This window comes from Sturnus vulgaris, chromosome 5, assembly GCF_052056855.1.
Source record: "Sturnus vulgaris isolate bStuVul1 chromosome 5, bStuVul1.hap1, whole genome shotgun sequence".
Classification (NCBI taxonomy): domain Eukaryota; kingdom Metazoa; phylum Chordata; class Aves; order Passeriformes; family Sturnidae; genus Sturnus; species Sturnus vulgaris.
Window position 1 is genome coordinate 26,265,852 of NC_142247.1, and position 26,490 is coordinate 26,292,341.

Consider the following 26,490-nt stretch of genomic DNA (forward strand, 5'->3'; position numbering starts at 1 on the left):
ATGTGACAGGACACATTAAGTAAATCTATTTTCTGCTTCTAATCTCAGGTTAAAAACTTATACCACTGAACTCAGGCAAGGATTCCAGTATATATTAAGGTCATAGAAAAGCTAAGAGGTGCATTTCTAGCCCACTCTTGTCCATGTGCAAACTTTTCTAATGGATAGTAAATATGAGGCATTTGTCCTTAACTGAATTCCTTGAGATACTATATTTTATAGAGGTATAGGAATCTGGTCCAGCATATTTTTCTATTCATTTTCTAATTGCTAAACTTATTAGCGGGGGCTGGAAAAATCTGTCAACAGAATACAATGAAACTCTATGTTATGAATGGTCAACTATTTCAAGACTTAAGGACAAAAATACTGAATTTCTTTTATATGCCTATAATACAATAAATCTGCTTGTTGCCATTAGAATATAATGGAAATGAAATTAAACAAGTAGCCCAAACAAACAGTGCAATGCTCTAATTTCAGCTACTAAACTATTTTTAAAGAGAACATTATTTTGTATTAGCTTATCACGGATAGTCATTTTGCCCTGTGAAATATGGCACACTATTTACCATTAGCATTATTTGTATACACCTTACTAAGAAGCAAAGAAAGGAAAGCGAGGCTGCTGCTTCTAAGAAAAGTACCCACTTAGTCAACTTCAAAAGAATCATTGAATAAAATATAGTGAAACCATATATTTAATCTCCACTCCTTACTGGATCCTTTAGCTCTGATGGATTAAGAGACTCCATCTCCTGGTTATACCATTGGGATAAAATGATGCTGTTCTACTCACTACAGAAAACAATGGAGACATACCCAAACGGTTCTTTCTTTCCTCATGTATTTCCTGTCAGATGGTGATCATTAGGCTTCACTGCAAGTTTCAAGCTTAATTACTTCATTTATACACTCATGGAAGAGACATGGAATCAGTGTTGACTTGAGGTATATACAAAAACATTTCATTATTTTTTCCCCTCTACTGTTTGTAACTTGATATGTAGGTATAACACTCATTTATTCTGAGGTCAATGTATATTATATAGAACAATCAAACCTGCACTGGTATCTGCTGACAACAGGGATAAATATAGAGAATATTACAGAAATTCCCATCTCTTAAAATGCAGAAACATCAAGAGCTAAAACGTTTTAGAACAATGTGGTTTTTGTTTAGATTGCAGGATGGATTCTCCTTCTTTCCTTATTAACTCAGTTATCTTTTCCCTCAGATAAATATCTACAACTGTAAAAAACAAATCTTCTACATATCTAAGTTCAATCATCTTATATTCTACCAAAAGCAGTTTTTCCAGAGAGCAAAAAATGTTTTCAGAAATTAAAATCAGATTGTACCTAAATGTTGGCAAATTCTTTCATATTCCTTCTAGACCTCATACATTGTTCCATACTCTACTGCTCAAATGTGATAAACCAATCCACCTTTGGAGTATCAGCACTCCTACTGGTGATGCTCTAAATCACATAGGCAGAAAATGTATTTTGAGAAAACCAAGGAAGATGAAAATAACTTTTTGTTCTCTTGTGAAGGAGAAGCTGAAAACACGATTCTGAGTGGAACACTGGAGAACAGTCTGAGGAGAGGAGACCCCAAGGGAAATGGAGGGTAGGACAAATTCCTTTTGACAGACTTCTAAGGAAGGTCAAGAGCTTGAGGCAAGCACCTCTGGTGACTAATAACTTAGTCTTCCTGATGATTTGGTTTTATAATAATATCACAAAGTGAGAGTTGATGGTAACACTTAAAAAGTCACCTGTTTGGGTGGAAATCTCATGACATTATTTTCTCATTCTGTTCTCCAGAAGTGACTGAAACTCTCTTGGAAGGTCCCAAATGAATCTGAAGACTGCAGATTAAAAATGGACATTGTGTTGTACACTACTGAATACTCCCAGGATGACAGACCCTGAGGGTATTGAAAAAAATGGAAGAGACAAGGGTTCTGCTATGCAACACTGCCAGCAGTGGCACAATGGCACAGGCGGCTCAGGAATGCTAAAAAAAAAAAATCATTAAACATGGATAAGAAAGAAGGTTCTCTAAAGCATTGAGTAACATATAAAAAAAGATATTTAATGAAAGCAAATTATTTCATCTTGAGAAGATGATTTCAAGCTCAGTTCTGATGGAGTCCTCAGATCCCAGCTAATCCTATTGAGATTAGTAGATATCTTTGGTATTCATCTAAGTATAATGAAACAGAGACAATTCTTCAAATTACATATGTGCTCAATATTGAACTAAAATTGTCCTTGTAAAAAAAAAAAAAAAAATCTACCGTAGTCAATTTAATAAGATCTAGCTGTCAAACAGAATTTTTGAGTAGACAAAATTTTACTCATCACTGCCAGAGCACCCCAAATTTACACACAGCTTTATAACCATAAAGACAAACAAGCTCTTTGATCTGAAAAGCTTGTATTATAATTACTTCATATGGAAAAAAATTCTAAACCCATATCCAAGATCCCTAAGCAAAAGATTTAGCTGAGATGAAAAGGTCTGCAGCAGGGCAAGTGAAAGTGCTTGGCAGCATGGAAAGACTTACATATGAAATAAACTTGAAAATGTTAAGATTATTTAGTCAGGAAAAAGAAAGCTTTAAGAAAGAGCAAGCCTGAAGTACTGCAAATTGTGGAGGGTGTGCACAAAGCATTTGTTCTTTTCTATTCTGTCATATTTTACCATATAAGAATAAATGGAAGCATATACTCAGTCAAAGTAAAAGAAAATGCCTGTGTCTAGAGCATACGTACTGCAAAATAGCAATATGGAGTCATGGTGGTAAACATGTGACAGACTGGAGCAAAAGGATTAGATATCTTTAGGCTTCACCACTGTAAGCTAAACACATAACAGCATTCAGAGAGATGCATTTGTCTGTAAGCTATTTTCCTGCTAGTACCTGATAGTCAAGGAATTTGCTGCACACACATAATTGCATAGACTGCTTAAATATTCCAGAAAATCATTCTAGTAGAAAAAAGAGTGGGTGCTTTTTAATGCAGATTAAATGAACTGGTGGTTTGGCCAGCACCTTCCCCTACTTATACTTCACTCCATGTAGCTTAAATCATACTAAGTGTTGCCATGTTTTGAGATTTTATATTCTTAAACAAGCACTGGCTTTCTCACAGGGTAGGTCTGTGCAGCTCACTGGAGGATTGTCTAGCAATCCTTCTACCCGAAATCACAGCAGCAGGGAGCTGCAGGCTAATTTAGTCAACTGTGAAGCATGATACCCAGCAAATTATTCTGCCTAGAGTTCCACATAGCTGCTATTAGAACCCCTCTAACATAAATTTTTACAACATTGTGTTGAAGCATAGCCTAACATACAGATACTGAACAGAACTCCCCTTCACTAGGTAGCCTAAGAGAGCAAAAATTTGTATTGAGTTGGTTTCCTTCCGCTTCTTTGTAATCACCAGCTCATGTTTAAACAGAATTTAGAAATAATTTTTTTACGGAAAGTATATCATTCCATGTTGACCAAGTGGATGTTTGGTATTGAATGTCCCATTGTAAATAACGAAAAAAAGTAGCAGCAACAACAGTTCTCAGTGGGAAATACTACTGTGTGTGCACTAGAAACTGGGAGTAGCAGATGGTTTTTAGTTGGGTGGTAGCTTTTAAAATCAATTTTTAAAGTTATATAATCTCATCTTCAGAGAGTGGGTAGATCTTTCCAATAAGGGAATCTCAAAAAGTTATGTTTACATATCCTGGGAGAGATGGCCTTCATACTTCTCACAGAAATAAGAGTCAGTATATGCTTGCAAAATAGAATTCGTAACTGAACCGGATGAAAGAGTAACTTAATACAAAATTCTTGCACCAGAATTTGGAAATACCTAAATTATCTAATACTATTATAAAAAGAGAATTCAGTAAAGCAGCAATCTTCCAAACACTGTCTCTCAGTACAATTCTCTTCCTTTTTTAAATACATCATAAATACCTACATAAATACATTGAAGCTTTATTATGAAATTCAGCAAATGTTACTGTATTAAATAATTCAAAATTTATCTGTTTCTGTCCTTGAAGCCCCATACAATCAGGCCTGATTATCTTACTATTCCCTAATGAATAAGCAACCAAATTGTTCTGGAATGTATTTTTAATGTATCACCATTAGTTAGCCATTGTATATACTTCTGGTTTCCTCATCATCATTGTTCTGTGAAATTTTGTATCCCTCTCTCAATAATGCATGTACGCAAGTGTGCGATGTTTTTAAAAGTTCAAGAGAGCAATTATTTTACTCAAGCATGTTCGGTCACTCTTAGCTATTATATTTCAATCCAGCCATTATATATTTAAGTGTTATATTAAAAGTAAAAAACAAAACAGTATTCTTGAATAATGCTACTAAATAGTTTGCTTCAATATTCTTCAAAACGTTCTAGTGATCATTACTTTGTGAAATTAAAATAAAAAATATAAAAATATGCTTTTTATAAAAAACTAATTGTTCTTTTCCTTAGAGAAAAAAAATTAATCAGAATAACTGACTTCTGAAAAAACATGCATAAATTTTATCCACCCTAGTATATTCTCTTAGTCAATTTCTTTCAAAACCAGGTAATTCTATACTTTTTAATCTCTCCTTAGATATAAACCAGACATGATTAGAGTTATATTGTTGTTATATAGCCTCATCTTCTTGGTATTCTGACATAAGAGTAAAAATCGTATCTTTGAATATGTACCATCACTGTTTGCAGCAACGTTATTATATTTTTAAGCATATTTTTTCCACTCTCTCAACATGCACAAGTATCAACTTCTCATTCTGGATGACAGAATTAAGCAGAAATTGACATTTATATGCCTGTGATGAAATCCAAATCTTTTTCCCAAGACTACACAGAACCTTTCCTCATGTTTAAATTTAAATTACTGCTGCCAGCCTTTATTATCTATTATATAACCACATTAAATTTAAACAGATATGCTACTGCCACTTCTGTGAAATTCCTCTGTAGTACAGTTACTACATGATTTTACTATCTTCAGCTAAAAAAAAAATATAGGGGCATCTTAAATTCCTCAGTATTTATGCCAGGTAATTAAGCAAAATCCTTTAATATATACTCTGCTTTTAAGAACACAGAGAATTCTCTGGAATTATTTCTTTAATCTAAACGCATGTCACAAATCCAAAGACAGTAAGATATTGCATTTGCACTTGAAAAAATCAATAACACTTTTTTTTCATTATGCTTCTGAACACAACAGCATAAATGTAAAAGCAAACGTTGCAAGCAACCACCTACTACACAAGATTAAAGAGGCTGTTCTGAAGAATATATTTCAATTTGGAGCCTCAGTTCTATTGAAGTGGCACATTTTAAATTAGTTTTAGTTCAAAAAATCTCATGTGTTCTCAAAAACTATGGAATAGTTATGGTTTCTACATGAAAAGAAAACCACACTTTTCAAAATAAAGGCTGAAATAAACTTTTGAATACAGACTAAGATGAAGCCTTTTTAAGAGTCAATTAGTTTTCAAATAAAATATCAAGTTTACAAAAGAAAGAGTCTGAGATCTATTGCATCCAGCATGTACATCTAGCTAATGTATATATACACACACACAAATAGAGAAGTTTTTAATATCTACTTTTTGTTTTGCAGTCACAGGCTGTCCAAAGTAAGTAAAAAGTAAAATATTCTTTGATATCCATAGGAATTTCTTACATGTATAAAAAGCCCATATTTTTATTTTCTGATATTATTTTTTGTAAGAAATGCAATGTGCAAATACATTGCAATAAAGATGATGCATTTCTGGGTTTAATAACACAATTATAACACAGAATTATTTGTCCTGGCAGGAATACATACACAGGAATCTAACACCTGACAGGAAACTGGTAATGATCTTAGAACACCATGGGCAGAGGAATCTAAAGCAATTTTTTTAACCAGAGCTCAAGATTCTCACAATACACACTTTGACAGTCTTCAGTTCATTTTCCTGACACACTTTTCTGCTTTGTATATTATACCTATTTAAATTTTCTTGCTTGCTGTTCAATTCACACAGATTGTTTGAATACACACTTGGTGTGTAACCTCCTTGCCATGATACACTTCTAAATTTAGTTCTGATGTTTTAGTTTGTAGTTTAAATGTATGTCATGATGTTCCATAATTTTTTTCCTAAAGGAATTGAAGGTGTTCATCTTGAAGCAGTTTGGACTATCAAATGTGTTAAAATACAAAATTTTAACACAGCAATGAAAAAAATTGGAAAACTCTTATATAAGATGGTTGCTTTTGTTCTTGAAATTACTGAACCAGACTGCCATCTATTGGAAAATAAATATTTTTTAAACTATACTTAAAAAAAAAAAAAAAGAAAGAAAACAAAAACCTGAAAATGCTATAATTTACTGGCAAAAGTTGATTTTCCTAGCAATCATGCTTAGCTTGAAAAGGAAACACCTTAGTTAATTGAACTGTGATAAAACCAAGGACTTTCCTATATCTTTTTCCACCTAATGTTTTCTGGAATATGTTTTGAAGCACAGCTGCTTTTCTGACTGGCTGAACAATCAAATTCTAGGCTTTTTGGAAAGATTTTCATTTAGGGAACATAGAAAAACTGTAATATGTCAGCACTGAGCAATACACAAGTTTAAAGTTTTCCCAGCTTGCCTGTGCAGCACCAGTCAGGGCTTTCCATGCCTTTGCATACACAGGTCAACTAAAGAGCACATTCAAGTCACAATGGCCAAACTGGGAAAAACAAAGACAGTAACTGGAGTCAAAAATCTATGAATCGACTGTCAACCCACCCATCATACAAGCCATTGAGAAATAACAGTTATACCTACTAAAATGATGCATAGCTATATGAATGCCTTTTGGAGCTCCCTCTGAAGTAGAACTGCAAAACTGTGTTCAATCTGGCCTTTAATTTTGTGGAGACAATGAACAGGGGATTGTTGCATGGTATGTTGTAATGTACATGTTTCAATGACCGTAAAGACAGACTAGGAAACATGGCATTAATATTTTGCACAAGAGCACACCAAACACAGCCAGAGTAGCAAAAGAAAACCTTTAAATTATGACATTTCTAGTGCAGCTTTGACTTCCTTTAGTTTATCTTTCATAATGTACTCTTCAAATTGAAGGATCACATTAACTCACTCTCATTTGACTTTCTGCTATTCAGCATTCAGTCTCTTCTCCCTCTTCATTAATCATTCCCTCCCATTCAGGAAGCTAAGACAATCTGCTCTTCTGTCACAGCTTCCCTTTCAACTTTTGGAAGGGAAGCATCCTGTGGGGACATTTTCACTCATCTCCAGATCTGTTCCTATTCATGTCTACACTATGGGATTACTGTTACTGTCCTTACTTCTACTTACTGCTCCATTGTACTCTCCCTCTCTCAGATGTTATGCCTTCCAGTCTCAAAGATCCTGACCATCAATTTTCGTAGTCAGCTCCTCCACATCCCAAGGAAATTTAAGAGTCAAAGCTGAGTAGTAATTTGGAACTCAGAAGACTAAACCAAACAGTTTCTTTTCTCTTCTTATTTTTTTTACTCTTTGTTCCTTTTCACCTAACCTCAGAGCTGTGCAAACTCTACTTCCCATTTGACTTGAAAATACTGTAAGTGCATAAATCTCTGAGGTTTTAATGCCCTGTCACAAATCACATACCTGGCCAATAGAAACATATAAAGTATTAAAAGCGTATTGTTTTCAATGCAAAATTTGATGAAAAGCAGTTCCTTACTACAAACATTCCAGAACAACTTGTTATGTTGTTGGATGACTACTTATCTAATAACACAGCAAAAGGAAGAATGGGTTCAATTCTGTCCTTGACCTAAAAGACTTCCAACCCACTTCTTTCAAAGAAAGTATGGAATTCTGCAAGTGCTGTATCACTGAGCAACAAACAATGCAAGATGCCTAAGACTAGAAAAGGAAGAGAATGTGCCTGTGAACAAGGTATCTGATGCCCTGCTCTCCAGATTGCACTGGTATTTTTCCAATGACTGTACAATGCAGAAACAATACTAGAAAGGATCACAGTCTGATGATCAATACTTTATTTGGGAGACTATAAAACCAATGTTGAAACTCACCCCTATACTATCAATCAGAATTGAACACTACTTTTCCAGATGAGGCTTTTACTGTCAAGTTATTGCATTAAAAAGCAGGCATCCACACTATCCTTACACTAAACAGAAACTGTGAGCCCCACTGGTTCAAACAATAGAGGACAGAATTCCAGGCTGTGGATTCTGAATAGACAGACACTCCTTTCTGCAGTCCGAAATCAACCATAACCTCATTTAGCCAGAGCACTACCATAGCTGTTTTGCCTCTCTTGAAAAGAGCCAATTGTAAAAAAATGCTTTGAAATACACTGCTTCCTGATGCCTTCTCTTTCCCAAGCCGATGCTCTCCTCAGGAGGTGGCTCCTTGCTCCATCTTCCTAAATTTATGATCCACAAGTTATCCAAATCAGAAATTCCCCAGTCTTGGCCACCCATTTCTCTGAAAAATAGCATGATGCAAAAAATGCAGATGTCTCCAAGCAGCCAGTGCCTTTGCAGAATCTCCCAAAGGGTCCCAAAGCAGCATAACTTGGGACTTGGAAACTTTTCAGATTACTGAACTACAAGAAGTTAAAGAGCCTTCAACAGTCATTGTCTCTGGAATCAACATTTGCTCAGGAAATGGCACCACCTAACACATTATCAACAGGAAGCTAACTTCTACACCTCTTCAGAGCTGATGCCAGCACAGCCAGCAATGAAACTTAGGAAATACCTGCTGGACCTGAAGGAACTGCTCCTTCGTGGAAGCACACCAGGTGTGGTTCCAGTCCTCTGTTGGAGCTGGTAACAGAGAAAGGCAACATTCAGTCCAGCAGGCAGAAAGAATCTGTGCTCCAGACAGACTCCATAGTGTCCTGTGCTGCCCTTACTTCTTAAGGGTCTTGGCATGTACAGTAGAAACAAATGCTAGTTGTACAAATGCAGACAACAGATAAAAACTCACTTAACCTACTGAGATTCTTACAGAAGTTTCCCATGGAGGAAAAAACTTAAGTCAGAAAAAGCTGCAAGAATCTCTTTTCTTTAATACATATATAAGGAATCTATTTCTGACTCTCCACTTCAATATACATCTTCACTTCTTTCTCTCTGTATCTTCATGTTCTTATACATAAATATTCATTTAAGTTTCCTCAATCATCACTGTACTGTCACAGATCTTCCTTGACTACGCTTCCTGGTCCTGCCCCCAAAGCAGTTTGGCAGCATTCACCTTTGCATTTTCAGAGCTAAACATCTCTTCACTTTAGTGCTTCTTCCCAATTACTCTTTCATGGCCCCTTACAGAGCATGTGGGTTTTCATATCACCCATGTACTAGGAGCCTAAAGACAGAGAAGGCAGCACCTGCCCAAAATTAAAAGACATTGTGTCAAAAATGCCACCAACTTTCATTTTTTTAAGCAAGGCAGCCAGGTAGCAACTGAACAGACCGAATAACCCCAAAATATTTTTAAATTAATTTTAAAATTAAATCGATGCTTTAGAACAAACAGAAAATCTCACATCCCAGCAAAGAATCCTCTCCATCCAGATCTGTATAGGTGGGTTTACTGCAGAGGAAAACATGTTCTGCCCTCCATCCTAACTTGCTGTTGGGAGTGCACACCCATCATCCTGACTACAGTTTTCTCTAAAAGAAAAGCTGGATGCCCTAGCAGGAAAGCACCATAAAAATGCTTCAAACAGTCCCAAATTTTGAAGATTTGTTTCCACATCTAGTTCAAAATAAAATATATAAAAGATAAAAAAATATATTGCCTAATTTACCTTTATATTTCCCTGTCACAGAAATTACAGATTTAGTGTCTGAATAATTTCTATTCACATTGTATTTAATTTAGGCCTGAGCAGACAGATTTATATGGAATACATTTTCTACAAAACAGCAGCTGAGAAGATTTAAATAGCAGTTAGCACCTAAATTCAGAGAGACACTAGACAAGTGTCTAAAAATGCTTAAAAGGGATCAGTATCTTGTTCATATTGAGTTCAATATGAGTTATGTATCTAAACATTCAAACATCTAGAAAGGCTTTATGAAAGTATCTACTGCATTTCAGGGCAGATACGCATCTTTGTAAATCTCATTTTTTTCTATATATCTTGTAATAAATCCTCCCAAACATGAAAGTCCTTAATTTGCCATGGTTTTCCTTGCATAAGTGAGCATAATTTTTGTTAATTTATGAAAAATATTAACTGAAATTTAGAACTTAGCCGTTTTCCTTTTTCTCTGCTTTATTCCCTGGGCAATCACATTTATTTTGTGTCATGGTTTAAATCTAAACCAGCTGAAACCAGGAAACCTACTGAGGAAGAGAATTCAATTAAAAAAAAAAACAACCAAAAAACAAAACAGAAAAAACCCAAACCTTGTTACAATAAAGAAATAATGAATCCTAGAATACTTTATTCATAATATTAGTAGAAATGAAGTCATCTTCAACTGTAGTTAGAAATCACTGAAGTATCACAACCACAATTTTCTGTATCAGAGATTCAGTCCTCAATACATAAGGCTACCATGAAAGCTATACAGTAATAACATGTAAGAAAAATAACTGAGGATGTTTAGCTGGTTCTTTTAGGGGCATATCTGATCAGATTCTGTTAACATTTAGTATTCAGTATAGTATTGAACATACTGATCTCCACTGATTTCACAAAAAAACCCTTCCTTGCCCTTGCCATGTCATAACAAGTAACCCTGAATGTATTAGGGACAACATGAAAAGCCATTCTGATGTGTGGTAAGCAATACCTTTGAGAAATGAACATTACATTCTAAATCTGTAAGAAGCACACGTTACAGTTTTTTTATTATAATGTTAACCTTGTACTATTCTTGCTTTTATTACTTCTTTCTTGAATGTGCCATAAATAAGTCAGATGTAACTGAATATATCGTCCTTGTAGCCCATCTTACTTACTACATTAAGCTTGGTTTGGCTTCCACTGGTCATAAGATCTTCCTCTGATACTTTACTAAAATTCTCCAGATAATGGTCTGATAGTGTATGAGACAGATCTTCAAAAGAGTATTCCTTTTCTTGGCACAATTTGATTTCATCTAAGAGCTTTGATAATTCTCCAGTCACAGCTTCACCTTTAAAAACAGACACACCATTAGTCAGTAATTAGAATAGTGGGGTAATTTACGCCTAAAAAGGAAATGCACATTCTTTCAACTTTATTGAGTAGCTGTTATTTTCCATATCTTATCTTCTAAACAATGATCTTCATGCACCATTCTCTGCTCAAAAATAACGGCATCTTGTTCCAGGCTGGGAATTTGCTAGAGGCAACCTACATACTTCTGCATTGCCCTATACCTTGCATTTAATTAGGATGAATATATACTTACCCTATGTTTTCTAATCCTGAAAATTTATAGAAATAACAACTATACAAGAATGTGAAATTAATCCAAGAAAGGAAAGTTTCTACAAACATACAAAATCAATATCCCATAGCCTGCATCAGGTTCATGTCTGCTGCTGCAGTTAATTAATACACAATATAAGCTCCTTAAACCGTGACTAAGAATGCATATCTACCCCATCAGAGCAGCTATGCTCTATGAATAATTCTTGCTGACTCCCCCAGGATTAAATGGAATGGTGGAAGAATATACTGGGCAAATCCTACATGTTTAAAACATGCCTCCCTACAGCAGTCTATCAGAAACCCACATTTAGTGCATTCTGCAAGGCTTCCACAGACTGAAAAGCTACTCATTATGATCAACCACACTAGGTTCTGACTATGTACTGCATGTGTGTTACACAGCTACCTTTAGTAATAGCAATGAAAAATGAAAAAGCCAAGAGTAAGTAAGCAAGTAAGAAACCCCTCTTTTTAACTAGGATTACAACAGTCATACTGGTGGTAACTGCAGCTCTTAGACTTGATAAAATACAGATGCTTCCGTGTTACTTCATCTTTGGAAATAAAATGCTGAAAAGGAAAACATAGTGAGCATATTAAGCTCAGCATACATAAAACAGACTTAAGTACACTCACATAACTATAGAATCCATTGATAAAACTATATCTGCTTGGTCTAGAGCTCTGTTTGTTTACATTTTTTTCATAGTTACTGTTTGCTATGCTAAGTAAACACAAATACTCAAAAATACATTTAAAGTATAACCACGGCCAAATTTTCAGAGACAGGAATAGAAGTTTTTAATTAAAAAGTGTCTGCTTTTTAAAACCTAACAAATTTTGCATTCAAAACTCTTGCTATTCTTAGTCAATTGTAGCTTTATGTAAAACGTGTAAATTAAACAAAACTATAATCAAGTTTATTTATATTCTGCTTTTAATTAGAAAATTAAAATTATTCCAGATTAATATTATAACTAAAAATTTGAAGTAAAACACCTAAATAGTAAAAACTATTCTAAAATCATGATACGGTGTACTATAAAGAATCAGAAGTACTGTTTGCTACAGAACTATGTTCATGTCCCCAGTCCCACATTCTCCCACATATGGCCTGCAGTATTCTTAATGGGCAAGAATGAGTTCTGTGTGCCAAAACTGGACTAACTTGGGTAAGAGTGCACTAGTTGACTGGCTGATTGCTGCCAGAATACATAAAAGACAGATTTTGCCTATTTCTTTCAGGGCTGGTACTAATTAGGGTCTTTCACCTCTATCCAGCTCCCTATTTTCATGAAAGTCACAGAAAGGTAACTGATACTGCTATCCCTCTTCCAAAGTTGGTTTAAATTATCTGAAATTATATTGTCAGTGAATGGTAGACAGATGGATGGGAAGCACAATCAAGTATGATTTCTTTTCTTTTGTATCAGATTACACAATAGATAAGCAAAAGCCAGCAAGCATGCTTTACATTATTTGTACCTTGTAAGAGGAAATAAGGAATGTGAGATCATAACTTTATTGTTAAGAAGTAAAACATATTTTAAAAATATTTGCTACTTAATTTCGGGACAGACATTTCTATTGCATATGGTAGCTGGCTTCACAATCCTGCTAATCTCAAAGGAACTATATATCTTCACACACCACATATGTGTGAAGTACCCCAGTGGGAAATATTATTGGAACTACAGCATTTGTTCACTATCACCATGAAGATCATAATCTGACATGCATCAGGAAGTTTCATTCTCTCATGAATGAAAACTCTCCCAGTGAACATGTTAAAAAAAAAGAAAATAAAACCAACAAACAACAACAACAAAAAACCCCAATAAACACAAAAAAAATCACTACCAAGCAAAAGAACATCAAAACTCACACAACAAAATCAAGGACAGGCTTACTTATTTGGCAGCAGTCAATTACATTCACTCAGGATGATTACTGAAGGCAGAAGTCAGGTTTGGTTACACAGGAGGATGATTTTCATGAAATATACCACACTCAGAAAATGTCATGTTTTAGTGGCAGTGCTTTGGAAATGGTGAATCAGAACATAAAATGAAAGCACCCGGACACAGGTGATTGCCATAGTGTATAAAAACTGTGCTAGAAGATGGATGGAAGAGCAGTACATTTGTGACCTTTGAAAGAGGCTGCCAAATGTAAAACAATTGGTAGATGCACTCATAGGGAAAGATGAGGTAAATTCAATTTTTAACCTGAATGCAAACAATACCTGCAGAGTATTTCAACATATTTAGTATTTTTGTTTTACTTAATTATGAAATGGATAAGGTCAGATAAATTTAAATGATTTAAGATCAAACAATGCAGTACATTGTAATCCATTAGTGAATTTGCTCTTCCTGGAAATACAGTTCCTTGCTTTTCTGTATGACATAGATTACAGTGTATGTAGTCAAGAGAGGTGATTCCTGGGAGGAAAAAAGATACTTGATATCAATAACTTTCTTAATTTTTTCCCACTTTTTAAGTTGGCATGAATGCTAATATTAAAGAGAAATTCAGTACAGCTTTTGCATTCCCAGAGTACGTGTATTTACTTTTAGCCTTTGGAGACGAAGGAACTTCCGGGGACAAAACACAAGACTGATGTTCTGCACATTCCGCTGGGCGTTCCTCTGAAATACTTGCATTTCCTGTTTCCATATATTCTGCAAGTTAAAGATACAAATACACTTAGAAGACTGAAATAAGGGGGTTTATTTCAATCAAAAGCATATTTGCTACTTCATTTTTCATTAAAGCCTTTTCAATTTTTTAATACTACAACCCAGTAAGTATTCATAAACACTGCTACAAGGCAATCATTTGTTGAATGTACTGTAAAACACTAAAATGGCCAGTCCTCTAATCTGTGGAATCTGCTACTGAAATCTCATTGTAAGTGCAATGAGTTGAGACTATCCCTGTGTTTTTCTTGTCTCTTCAAAATATCAACATACATGTTCTATTATAATATAACAGTTAAAAGAGACTTTTATTCTAGGTTTGTGGAGAATTTTTTATCAAGATATTCAGGATGTTCACAATACCTACAAACATTGATATTGTTAAGGAAGCCAAATACTCTGCTTGCAGCACAGACCTAGTACATAAGAAAATTTTTAAAAAAAGCAATTCTGAAAATTTAGTTTAAAATAGCAGTCTAAAAAGCAGTGTGCGAAAATTTCTGGTTTTTCTGCTTAAAACTTCCTTTGCCCCACATCCACAATAATACTTATAAAGACAGGAAAACATGAAAAAATGAATGTGCTAAACTTCAATTTCACTACTGTTATTTTCTTATAAATATCTACATTACTTTCAAGCTACCTCAATGGAAGACCAAAACCTTAATGAATTGCAGCACAATAATAAGTTAGAAATTAATTTATGCAATAGTGGGACTTTTTTTCTCAGCAGAGTAACTGGTTCTCAATTTTGGCAGTTATTGCATCTGCATTTGCTTGAGTTCACAAAATTGTTTAAATAATTTCATTCTGATACTGGTAACAACCACAATAGCATATGTAGCAACTCACACAGCAGCAAAGTACAATAACATCTTTCATCAATATCACACTGAGGACTAAGGAGTTTCTGGGAAGTGAAATCTCCCTGATTTAATTTCTAGAGTCTACAATGCACTTGTTTAGTTTGCTGTTACTCATGATTAAATAACAAATCCCAAAACCCAAATACAATCTGTGATAAAATAGACATCTGAGAAATTGAAATTGGAAATCGAATTAGAACAGCATGCAGCTTCAAAATGCTTTGTAGACTGTTGGGGTATTTAAAAAAAATAATATATGACACTTTCAAATCATACTAAGTTTGATGGCTGGCAATGGTCTCTAACATAATCTGTCATAAATTTCTTCATATGAAAATGGGTACTTTATTTTGTTTTTGTGTGTGTGTGGGGAGCAAAGATGAGCTGTTAGAGACCATGAGAAAACTATCATCATGACAAAATGCTCTGGAATGTTTTCCAGCTATGTCAGCAGTAGTATTTGTCAAGTTAATGTGCAAGATGGAAAAGAGATAAAAAGGAAGTCAGACCCAAAGAAAACTAGAAGAAAAATGGAATTCATGTCTCAGAAATGTTTGCTTGGTAATTATGGAACCATCCAAATGGAAATGCAATTCTATCAGGTGAATGTTACAATTATTAGATTGCTACAGCTATAATTAGGAGAGGAAATGAACGAGCTATTGTGAAGAACTTGAAGCTTGTTGTCACATAATCATAGAAGACTGTGGTTTTAAAATAATTTTCTATTTTTGGTCTTTGTCAGTCCTCACTTCCAGACCAATGCATTTACCTGCTGGGGGCTAGTTCTGAGGAGGAAATTCCAAGTTCAACATAAGTCTTAAATACACTCTAAAAAATGCAGAGTTCCTTCCAGAAAACCCTTACAACTGGCTCACACAAGGTATGGTACAAAAGCTTTACAAGGCTAGCAGCATGCCAACAATGTGAGGGTAAAATGCAACTCTGAAACTTGAAACTTTGGGCTTCTGTGGGACTTCCACTCCTAACTTGGTTTTATACTATTGAAAATTCCACCAAATATATATGAGACAAAGACAGGGCCTCAATTTAAGGAGGCTAATAGTCTAGATAAATGTATACTTACACATAATACTATCAGAGACAGAGACACAAAACAAGTGATCTGTATCAAGAGCCAAAGAAAAAACACACAAACACACCAGATGCCTTCACCAGCAGCTGCATTCTAGTCAACTGCAGCTGGCTAGGAATCCATCTTCAGAACCTGCCCAAACTTATTCACTACTGGGTGCTTCAGAGACTGCTCAGGATAGATCATTTTTCTCAAAGCAAAAAGATAATTCAGAACAAAGCTAAGCTTCGTGATTTATACCATATCATGACCAGAACAGTGTCCTCATCTGTGGTTTCACATAACTTTGGAGGAAAATCTATCATTCCTACTCTAAGGGAGAGTAAAGGCTGTTTAGGACACAACTTGTCATATTCATTTCAGGAAGAATAGACTATTTTACTTCTGCAAAAGTAAGTACTACTTTACCTTACCCAGAATGGACTTCATAGCTCAGTGTAAAGGGAGGACTGCTACAGCTCTTAATACTAAAGTGTTCAAAAAACTTCGACTTAGTAGGACTCTTCTGTAGTTACCAGATTTTGTCAAAGCCGTACTCAACCTAAATTGGGTCCTGTGCACAAAAACTAATACTGTAAAAGTGGTCACACAGCAGTGGAAATAAGAACAGCACAGAATATAACCCAAGAAGGAAACAAGTTCTGGGAAGTTTAAACAGCTGCAACTCCAGCTTTCTTAGGTTCTGTAATACCAATTAGGCCAAAGCCAAACAGATGGGAAAGACTAAACATAGAAGTAGAGAAACACAGCTGCCTCTCCAGCATGAAGAGAGCATGGCCCAGCTCAGCTAGAGCTGCTCCTGAACTTCCAAGGAATATAAAAGCAGAACTCACTGTAACTTCAGCTCCTCAGATCCTGATTTCTCAGTGAGGTGGTAGGGTTAAGAGTTTTGTGTTGTTTACAAACCTTGGCTTTTAGTGTAATGGTTTTATTCACCTCAGAAAGCATTTTATTTTAATGGAAAATAAAAAATCCAAACAACTTCTTTTAATTATTATTTTCCTTTAAATTAAGTATAAGCTCATTTTTTTTGTTTTTATACCCTACTTCAGCCATGCCATGAGGTAGATTCATATAGAGTTCTTCATAGAACAATTTTTCCCTAGGGATACCAGAAGGCTCTTTAAAACTCTAAAAAAGCCAAAAATGCCAAATTTGATCAGAATAAAATTATGAACCTTTTTAAACAGAAGGCTCTCTAAGTAACTAGATCAGAGAAATAAAACTTCTATGGAAACCAGTCCCCTCCATAACCAATATCCCTGTGGAGGGGGGAGCACCCCACTGCTTCACTCCACATCTTCCTGAAGGGCAGCAATCTTCAGAAAACCCTCTGCCCTCCCTAAGACTCTTCCAGAACCTGTCTGAGGATTCTGCAGCTCCATTGAGTCCTGCCCCAGCCTAGAACCTCTCAAAAAGCTCCTCCCAAAACACCTCGCTTGCTCCTATGGGAAGAAGCCCACCTGAGGCTTCATGACCCAATTCTCTTTTCAGCAGCTGCAGTAGCAGGAAACTGACAGGTAACTGCTACGGTCAGGTGTGCTTAAAAGGACAGGTGAGCTGAGATGGAGGCTAGTTCAGTTCAGTCTCCTAAATTTCAGAGGACAATTTCTAAATGATTCAAGTTTAACTGAATCCCAGAGAAAGATGAAGTCAATAGATGTTTTTGTGCATGTGTTCAAGGAAGATAACAGAAACAAGTACTGAAGTACTCCTATGACAGTGAGATAGGTAAAGGTGCAGCTAAACTTTCAGTCCCAACGACAGCAGTTAGATTAATTCATGAATGCAGTTAATGCTCTACAGCCTTTGCACAAGAACCTACAGAAGAAGCTGAAAAGTCCCCATAAGAACAAACCAAAATGAGGCCCCCAAAAAACCCCAAAAACCACCAAAGAAACCAAACCAAACTAAAACACCAAACCCAAAATAATGAAGGGGAATTGAGAAGTCAATTATTTTCATCCCACACAGCTGTAATTAAATCCTTGACTGAAAACCTTTCCATTCTTCCAGTGAGGCTGGCCTCCTGCACTCAAGGGAATGGAAGATCTACTTGTCCACAGAAAGAGCAGGAGAGAGAGTGAGAATACATTAATTAAAAAAAAAAAAAAAAAAAAAAAAAGGCTAATGACACCAAAGCTATTTAAGCAGAGAGGAATAGAAAAGAGTTCTGGTTCTGCAGCTGCTTATGCATTTTCCATTTATGAATAATTTGGTACCAGGTACAAACAATGTTAGGTTCCAAAGCAGCTTCAGCAGAAGAGAGGAGACAGTTTTCCACTGCATCTCCCTCCATCCTGTCTATGCAGCAGCATTTACTGGGGCTCATGCCATTTTTCATCTGTTTATCTACTATCTCCTTTGTTTCATAATAATGAGAATTATGATTCCAGAAATAGTAAAAGAGAAAGATTGTAATAGAGAGCATAGAGGGCTGTGGAGAAAGAGCTGAAAGATGGTACAGCTCGCACCTGCGTCACGTTCACATGTGCTAAAACTAAAACACAGCTGGTTGGTTTAATTTTAGGCCTACTAGCCTTGGCAACATCCCTTTTATCTCCAATGCCTAATTATAAAAGCCCTAAGTGCCAGTACTGTTAACTGCTTCAGCACTGAGTGCTGTGGATTCACTGCACCCATGAAATGCACCCAGTAGCCTGGCCTTGCTTGGCACAGTATCCTAATTCTCCCCTCTTCCAGTACATAGTGCATACACAGCTATTTCTTCCTTATTACATTAAGAATATAAACCCTAATAAATATTTTTTAGTGAGTTAAGTGCTACTCGCACCTAATGAAGACACACAAAATGATGTGACATATACAAAAGACATAGAAGTAAAATCTGAACTGTCATTTTAATTAATTCCAACTATAATTAACAGTAAAAAAACATTTAGGTGTTGTATAGCTTACTCAGCCTTTTTCATGTTGCTCTTTAAAATTATCTTCTAATTTATTTTCCTTCTATCAGATAATGTGCCAACATTTTAAAAAAGATTACAGACTTCGCAAACACAAAAAAAAAATTTTTGCAGAAACTTCCATTGCTCTTTTCTCAGGATAGTAAGAAAAGATGTAAAATAGGGATCACAGAATGCTAATAACACTTCTAAAACCTCATGGGCAAAAAGCCTTGTTTCTTTAAACCTACAATCTGTAAAAAGTAGTTTTCTAAATATTCTTTAAAAGAGGGAGAACAATTTCTATCCACAATTCTTAAATTCTGGGAGGGCATTTACTCAAAGGTGGCTACCAGCCCTGTTGGGTTTAGTATCAGCTCATGGGATTTAGTGCTACTACCTCCATTAACTGCTTCTAAACATAAAAATTACTTTTATCTCTTTCAAAGAAGTTTCTTATAAATATCCCCAAAGTCAGCTTATTTTCTTTCTAAACATGTCTTCCAACTCTCTTATCCCTCTGCGTAACAGGCCCACCAGTAATACCAGTCACATTGTTTCCTTGTCCATTTCTGCCAGTCTGTTCATATACATCTTTCAGCTTTTGTTTTATATTTTGAAAGCTAATGTTTTGTGGCAGGGACAAATACTAAGCTATGTTAATACTATAAACTGTAAAGTGACACCCAGAACAGTGCAAGGAGGAACCAGTAAAAATTAATGAGACTGCTTGGCAATAAAATCCTAGTCTATCCTGGCAACAAGGTGAAAGAACAAATTAATGCCACTATGCCTACATAAATAAAGCACAAAATTAGCAAGAAACATTAAAAATCTGGCCAGCAGTTGTCTGACATAATTAATTTAAGTTCTATTTCCTATAAGTCTACATGAAAGAGCCATGTAAGTTGCTCTAGACAACCTTCTGAAGACAGCTGCCTTAATGGGAATGTATTTGGAAGCCACTAAACCTCTCTTAGTAACTGCCCTTTCATGGAATTCATTATGCACTGAAGTCAAACTCAATTATAAACATTCAGGACTCCAAAAATTCCAGTGCTTCACTGATTTTTTAGCTACAATAAGATAAATACCCACACTTTAGTGAACAGTATACTCAGCTGTCTTTTTACAGGAGGGCAGGTCAACTGTATCATCAGTAGCACTAAGTACTGAATCCTGTCACTCCTAATTTTTTCAACTTCAGCTTACAGTTCAAACTTTGATGGATAAAGATTCAGGAAATATCTTGCTGATGAAAAAGAATCTATGAAAGTTCCCCGAGTGAGTTCTGAGGGAGCTCCTCAGGTTTTCTTAAGATTCAGAATGGCATCTTTGTAACCATTTTTCATTCTTGCATATCACTTCTGATTATAGGCAGAGAGAAAAAATAAACAGCTGCTCATTACAAGACAGTTTCATCACACTAATAAGAGCTGAAACTACTAAGCAGTCATTTTTTATACTTCAAAGCACACTTTTGAAAAAGACTGCATGCCAAAGAAACAAAAAGGATTGAAATTAATATATTTCTTTTTCTCTGTGTGTGTGGTAAAGACTGAGGGCAGGTACTGATCCATCAACATGAGAAACCCATGAGAGGGGGCTGGGTACTTTATTATTGATAAAACAAGGTTACTTTGAAAAAAAATAGGGATTGAATGGGGTTGAGACTGCAAGGTTATCACACTTAGGAGAAAATGGAACAATAAAGAGGTAGTAAAATTGAAATTAGTTTAATTGGTGATGGGATTTTATGACGAATCTTAGATTAATACCTGAAGGATGATTGATTTGGACGTCTAAGAAACTGGGAGCTCTGACTGACCCTTTCCCTGACACTGAAGAAGTTCCAGTATGACATTAATCCTCTTTTCCTCTACATGATAGTATGTTCATGCTGCAGCTCTGTGAGGACTTAAAGGCTGAAGTTTGAGTGTGATTCAAATTAAAAACTCCGTTTTGCTGCCAGGGGATGCCCTGTGTTCCCCACACATCTCTTCCTCTCCACTTTTCAATGCACATTTCTGCCAGTTACCTGGGACAGAGGTAACTCTGAGACCTGAATCACACAGGAGGCAAGCTAATTAAAACTACAGAAAGTATATTTATAGATTTCTAAAATTATTTCTCATTATTTTATATATATAATAAATACATATTTTGTATTCTACCAGTTCGTGAACTGAATTGCGTCACTTTGAAGTCTCATGAAAATGGGGAATATGTAAAGGAACTGTGTAGGTGGAAGTAGGGGAGGAGGAAGGGGGGAAGTGAGGGAAAAGGCAAAGGAAAATAGGAAGAAGGGAGAGAGGGAGACCTCAAGGCAAGCTGTTAACTGGTTCAGCTCTAACATGAATCCACTCCTTATAGGAATACCTCTCCTACAGCCTGCAAAATTTTTATTATATTTATTAGAAGCTTTGTATCTTCAGTCCATTGTCTTACTGGAAGACTTTACAGAAGCAGGTCAAATAGTTTGGAAGTTATTTAGAAAATAAATTACACAGTATGGCCATATGACCTAATTTTCTCTAGGAAATGTTCTTATAAAATACAGTTATGAGAGAGCCTGTAGCATGAGCTAGTTCATGTGTAGAACCAATGCTGAAGTGATTAAAAAGGCTTATTTAATGGTGGGAATAATCAATACAGATGAAGATGCAGCACTGATACCTACAGGGACCTGCTCTGTGAAATGCACTTAATGAAAGGCTAATCTGAAAGTGCAGGGAACAAATTCCATAAAAGAGAATAAATTATGTCTAACACTAAGTTATGTTCTAGTTCATGTTTCATCACTTTACTACCATCTTCTAGAGTAAAAGATTGAAATAAGCAATGAACTTCCATCAACCTTTCACCACGAAAGTAAGGTGGGGGAATGAGAACAAATGCATGTATGAAAAAATGTATTATTTCCCCTATAATAACAAGAAATGCTGCCTGGGTTTTTTTGTTTTTGTGGTTTTTTTTAGTTTAAGGAAAATGAAAAAAAAAATATAATGAAATGTTTGAAAAATTGTCATCATTTTTCAATCATTTAGTCGCTATTTATGAAAAAATCAAGCATTTCAATTGTAAGTTATCATTACAATTTAATGGAGCTGCTATTGAAATATTACAGTATGTCAAGGTGTAATGAAGAATGTAAAAAGACTAAGTGTGACACACCATGCTAAGGTCAGTGGCTCACAAAAAAAGAAAGTATTTACACTCTGAAATTCAGATATCGGACAACTTCTTTTTGTTCAGTCTTTTTAAATCAAAAGACTGCCCCTCTGTGTCATGAAACATTGAAAGAATAGAAATTATTATATATAATAATATTTCTCTACTGATTCTAACAAATGTATAATTGAATATGGCTTACCTTGAAGAAGAGATGCAATTTGGAGAGACTGCTGAGATGGATGCTCTTTAAGTATATCCAAAACCGTTCTACCCAAACTGTCCTTTATGTTGGTATCAATTCCTGAAAAAGAAATGGATCTGTGGTGGAATATTTAACCCTAAATGATTCGGATAACAAATGTGTTATATCAGACTGAACTATCTGACAAATTGAAAGCAAGTGGTTTTACAACTGCATTACAGCTAAAGTACACAACACATTTCTGTTTAAAGCTTGAGTAGCCTACAGTTCACTGACATGGATGGGTTTTATGTTTCTGTATATCATGGGGATATAAAGTAACCAAATTTGGTACTATTTTAGCAGATAATTCCTAAGGAAAAGGCATCCTGAAAAGGATATTTTGTAAAATCGAGAAATTCTCTGAATGTTTTTCCTAAATTTCTTTCCAAACTTCTTTAATTCATTGGGAACTTTCTAGTCCATAGTACCAGTATGTGTTTTGGGAGCAAGACTGAAAAAGTTTTTACCTTTCTGTTAATGAAGTTGTACATTGTGGCAACATTTTCAAAATTCATGCCATGAATAGACTGAAATATCCTTGTGTAGTGTATGGGCACTATGAACAGCCACAGGATTTCCTCACAGACTGTCCATACTGCTAACAAAGTAATGGTTTGGCTTAAACTGTCGATTAAGTTTGAGGCTTGCCTTGAATCAGAACCTATTGTACATGGTACTACGTGACTCTCTACCTTTACCTTGTAGGAGCTTCCTTGGAAATTCGCCCTTATGGTAGAAGGCTCAAGTTGTATTTCAGTTTAGATGTGCTTTCATAAAAAGTAAAGGTATGAAATGTCCTAGCAAACAAATTCTTCTTAGGACACCAAACAGAGCAAAACAGAGGAAGCAGGATTTAGAAGGACTTTCTGAAAGCATTCCCCAGAAAAGGTTGCAATTACAGTAATTTCCTAAACCAATGGACAGTTTCCTGATTTGTTTTGTGAGAAACACAAAATTTTCTCACTGAAAACAAATGCAAAATATTACTGGTAGCAGTGGCAGTTGACTTTCAGAGGTCAGACACACCAACTCACATCTTTCCTTTGTAGTAGCTACTTATAACATCTTCTGACTCTTTTTGAAGCAGAACTATAAAAAGGAGATTGTTAGGTACAAAAGGCAGAAGGTGGGGAATGTTGCAGAAGTGCAGAGCATTTGGGATTGAAGGAGTTCACAGTGAAGATTCTACTCCACTGTCTTGACAATTGTATGCTGGTAGAGGCTGTAACATGTATTAATCTGAAAGAGGTGGGCTTTTTCTGTGGTCTAAAGGGCTTCCTATGTTTATGTGATGTTCTCCAGGTCCTTTTTTAGAAAATAAAAATGTTCTGCCTTTTTGAGGGCAGGTGAAGATCCCCTTCAGGCTCCTTCTTTTTCATCCAAACAGAAAAGAAACTTGGAAGGAGCATTTTTTTTTTTCTGAAAACAGGTCTGAGATCAGGGCTACACTGGTTGAGATTAAGATTAAGGGATGTGATTAGGATGTATCTTCTTTTGCAATATATAAGTAACACCACAAGAACTGATAATAAAGACCAATGAGATCCCTCAGTGTAATGGAAGTTCACAGATCTGCAAGAAATTATTTCTATGTCTTTTCATTCTCATTGGTCTTACCACTTATCTGAGAAGAGAGTTGTCTAGACGAGTAATTCACCTACACCAAATCTGAAACTTATTATGCAGCAGATGGGTTGTTTGGACTTTATATCCCTTTTCTTCTTTTCTTTCAGGACAAATGCAATTCTCAGAGACACAGTGCTTTCCCTTTTCTTCAAAGGCACTCAATTTATCCAGGAAATGAAGAAGCAAACAGAATGGTGTGTTTGCTATGAATAGCTAACTGAAGGAAATAAATGTGAACATGAATCTTCTGGTCTCTACATCAAAGAATATTCTTGGCTGCCTTTCAGAGCAAATAACAAAATTTTATGTAGCCATTTTGTTCTCAGAATACATTTATTCTCAGAATACAGTGGCATACATTGAGTCATATGTAGAATTTCTGAGTCTGAACATCACCTTTGTTCTCCGTGTATAGCAATTTCTTATTCTAAAAGAACACTGTTTTAACGAGAAGTACATGTGATTAGATTTGCAAAGGCTGATAAAGATAAAAGTAATTCGTATAGCCAAAACTTAGAGACTTACACCAGATCAAGAAAATTAAGGGCATTTGTTCATTGTTTCCTGTAAATCAGATTTACCTGTTTCAAGCAAAATGCGTACTACCTCCACCTTTCCAAATAGGGCTGCTTCATGTAGGGCACTCCCTTTTTCTGTCTAGAAAAGAAATATCGTGACATTTAAAATACCAATTAATCTTTCTGTAAAGAATACACCTGGAAAATAAGTATTTATTTTTTTCCCCTCTATTTTACCTACACATAAAAAACATTGAATGGGCGAGAATAAATACTAGAATACAAGACTTTCTTATTACTATTCAAGACAAAAAACAAAGATGCTGTCGGTTTTACTATAAAATTAATAACTATATAAGAAAATATAGTAGGAATGTAATACAGCTCCCTGTTAACAAGCCTGCATTTGTGTAAAATTTCTAGACTCCTATTACAAGCAGTGAAAATCTAGTCAACACCATCAGTGGAACACAGCTCTTCAGCAGAGTCAGGCAGTTTACATGTGGACATCTACAATTAGATGTTTTAATGTGAAACTGGATCACACTCTAGAAGGTCAATGCAGTTATATGGTAAGAGATGCCCTAGGATATCCTGATGTCCAGCTGCTGGTCCAGTTGATGTTCACATTTGATCTGCCTCACATCTGCCCCATACAGATGCCTTGGATACCCTAAGGCACCCCCAACAGCTTTAGATGTCTATGCTTATGTCATTTAAATTCTACCTTAGATGTCTGTGAACTTGATTTTACAGATTTTTTTGACACAAAATTCTTTGTGAGCAGACTTTTGCTCAAGTAAAATTCACAGTGCTGAAAAACACACTCTCTCTCTTAACAAGATACTTTTCTTAGTATTTTATACTGCTGTTACTGAAAAATCTAAATTCCATCCAACAGCATTAGCTAGAGCACTACTAGATCTCACTGAGCATCTGACTTACCTCCTTTTTCTTTGATAGCAAATTAGATTTTGAAATTTATTTGTGGAAAATGTTAGAAGTTTTACTTCTTGAATTTGTTTTTTCTATACTTTATCCAAGTCATATTTACTGTGGTGGAAAGACCTTAAAGATACACACATACAAAACCCAATTCTGAAATAGAATAATAATTCATTATTACTTAGTTGTGTCAGAATGCATCAGAGTTACATCAATGCAATGACAGAATATTTAGGAGTAATCACAGATCTTGAGATAGGATGTGAGCACACTGTAGTCTACGTATGTCCTACCAATGCTCAGTACATGGAGGTATGAAGTAGAGCATGCCCAATGACATCTACATCCTGCATACCACTTATACTAACAGTATAACAGAGAGGAGAAGGAAGTCAGTAAGGGAATATACATACAAAACACATATCTCAAAATCACTTCTAATATTTCCATTTTCAGAAGCAATCGAGTTGAACATTCCCAGATTTATTTGGAACAAGAAGACTAAATATTCAGATTTACTTAGAGATGGCTTCAGAATCCTTTACTCAAACAATATCTTCAGGATATTTCTAGTTAATGTAATTGACTTCAAAATGGGATGACTCTGCAATGACAGTGCAACCACAAGAGTACACACAGATTAATGTGCAGCTCAGAAATTTCTGGGAATGAGAAAAGTTCTCAGAAATAGTTATAGTTCTGATTACTGAAAGAGTCTTGACATCAGCAATCTTGAAAAAGCCTATTACCTTCGTAGAGTCATATGGCATTTCCTTTGGATTGATCACTTACTGGCATGACTATTGGGTGGGTCTTGTACTATTAAGATAGAGTTCTCTGTCATTGAGGAGTGTTGACAGCAGGTCAAGGGAGGTGGCTCCCCTTCTGTTGACTACTG

At 35.5% G+C, this 26,490-nt stretch overlaps 1 protein-coding gene across 11 annotated transcripts in view; it reads right to left on the bottom strand.

Annotated features, from left to right (window-relative positions):
- Positions 1-26,490, bottom strand: part of ANKS1B (ankyrin repeat and sterile alpha motif domain containing 1B) — a 405,789-nt gene that overhangs the window by 316,159 nt on the left and 63,140 nt on the right. For all 11 annotated transcript variants that reach the window (XM_088165098.1, XM_088165094.1, XM_088165099.1 and 8 more), the window contains exons 5-8: positions 24,711-24,786; positions 22,459-22,560; positions 14,089-14,199; positions 11,059-11,234 (exon numbers count right to left, since the gene is read on the bottom strand). In XM_088165098.1, coding sequence (XP_088021224.1) covers positions 11,059-11,234; positions 14,089-14,199; positions 22,459-22,560; positions 24,711-24,786 — 465 coding nt within the window. The remainder of the gene's footprint in view (positions 1-11,058; positions 11,235-14,088; positions 14,200-22,458; positions 22,561-24,710; positions 24,787-26,490) is intronic.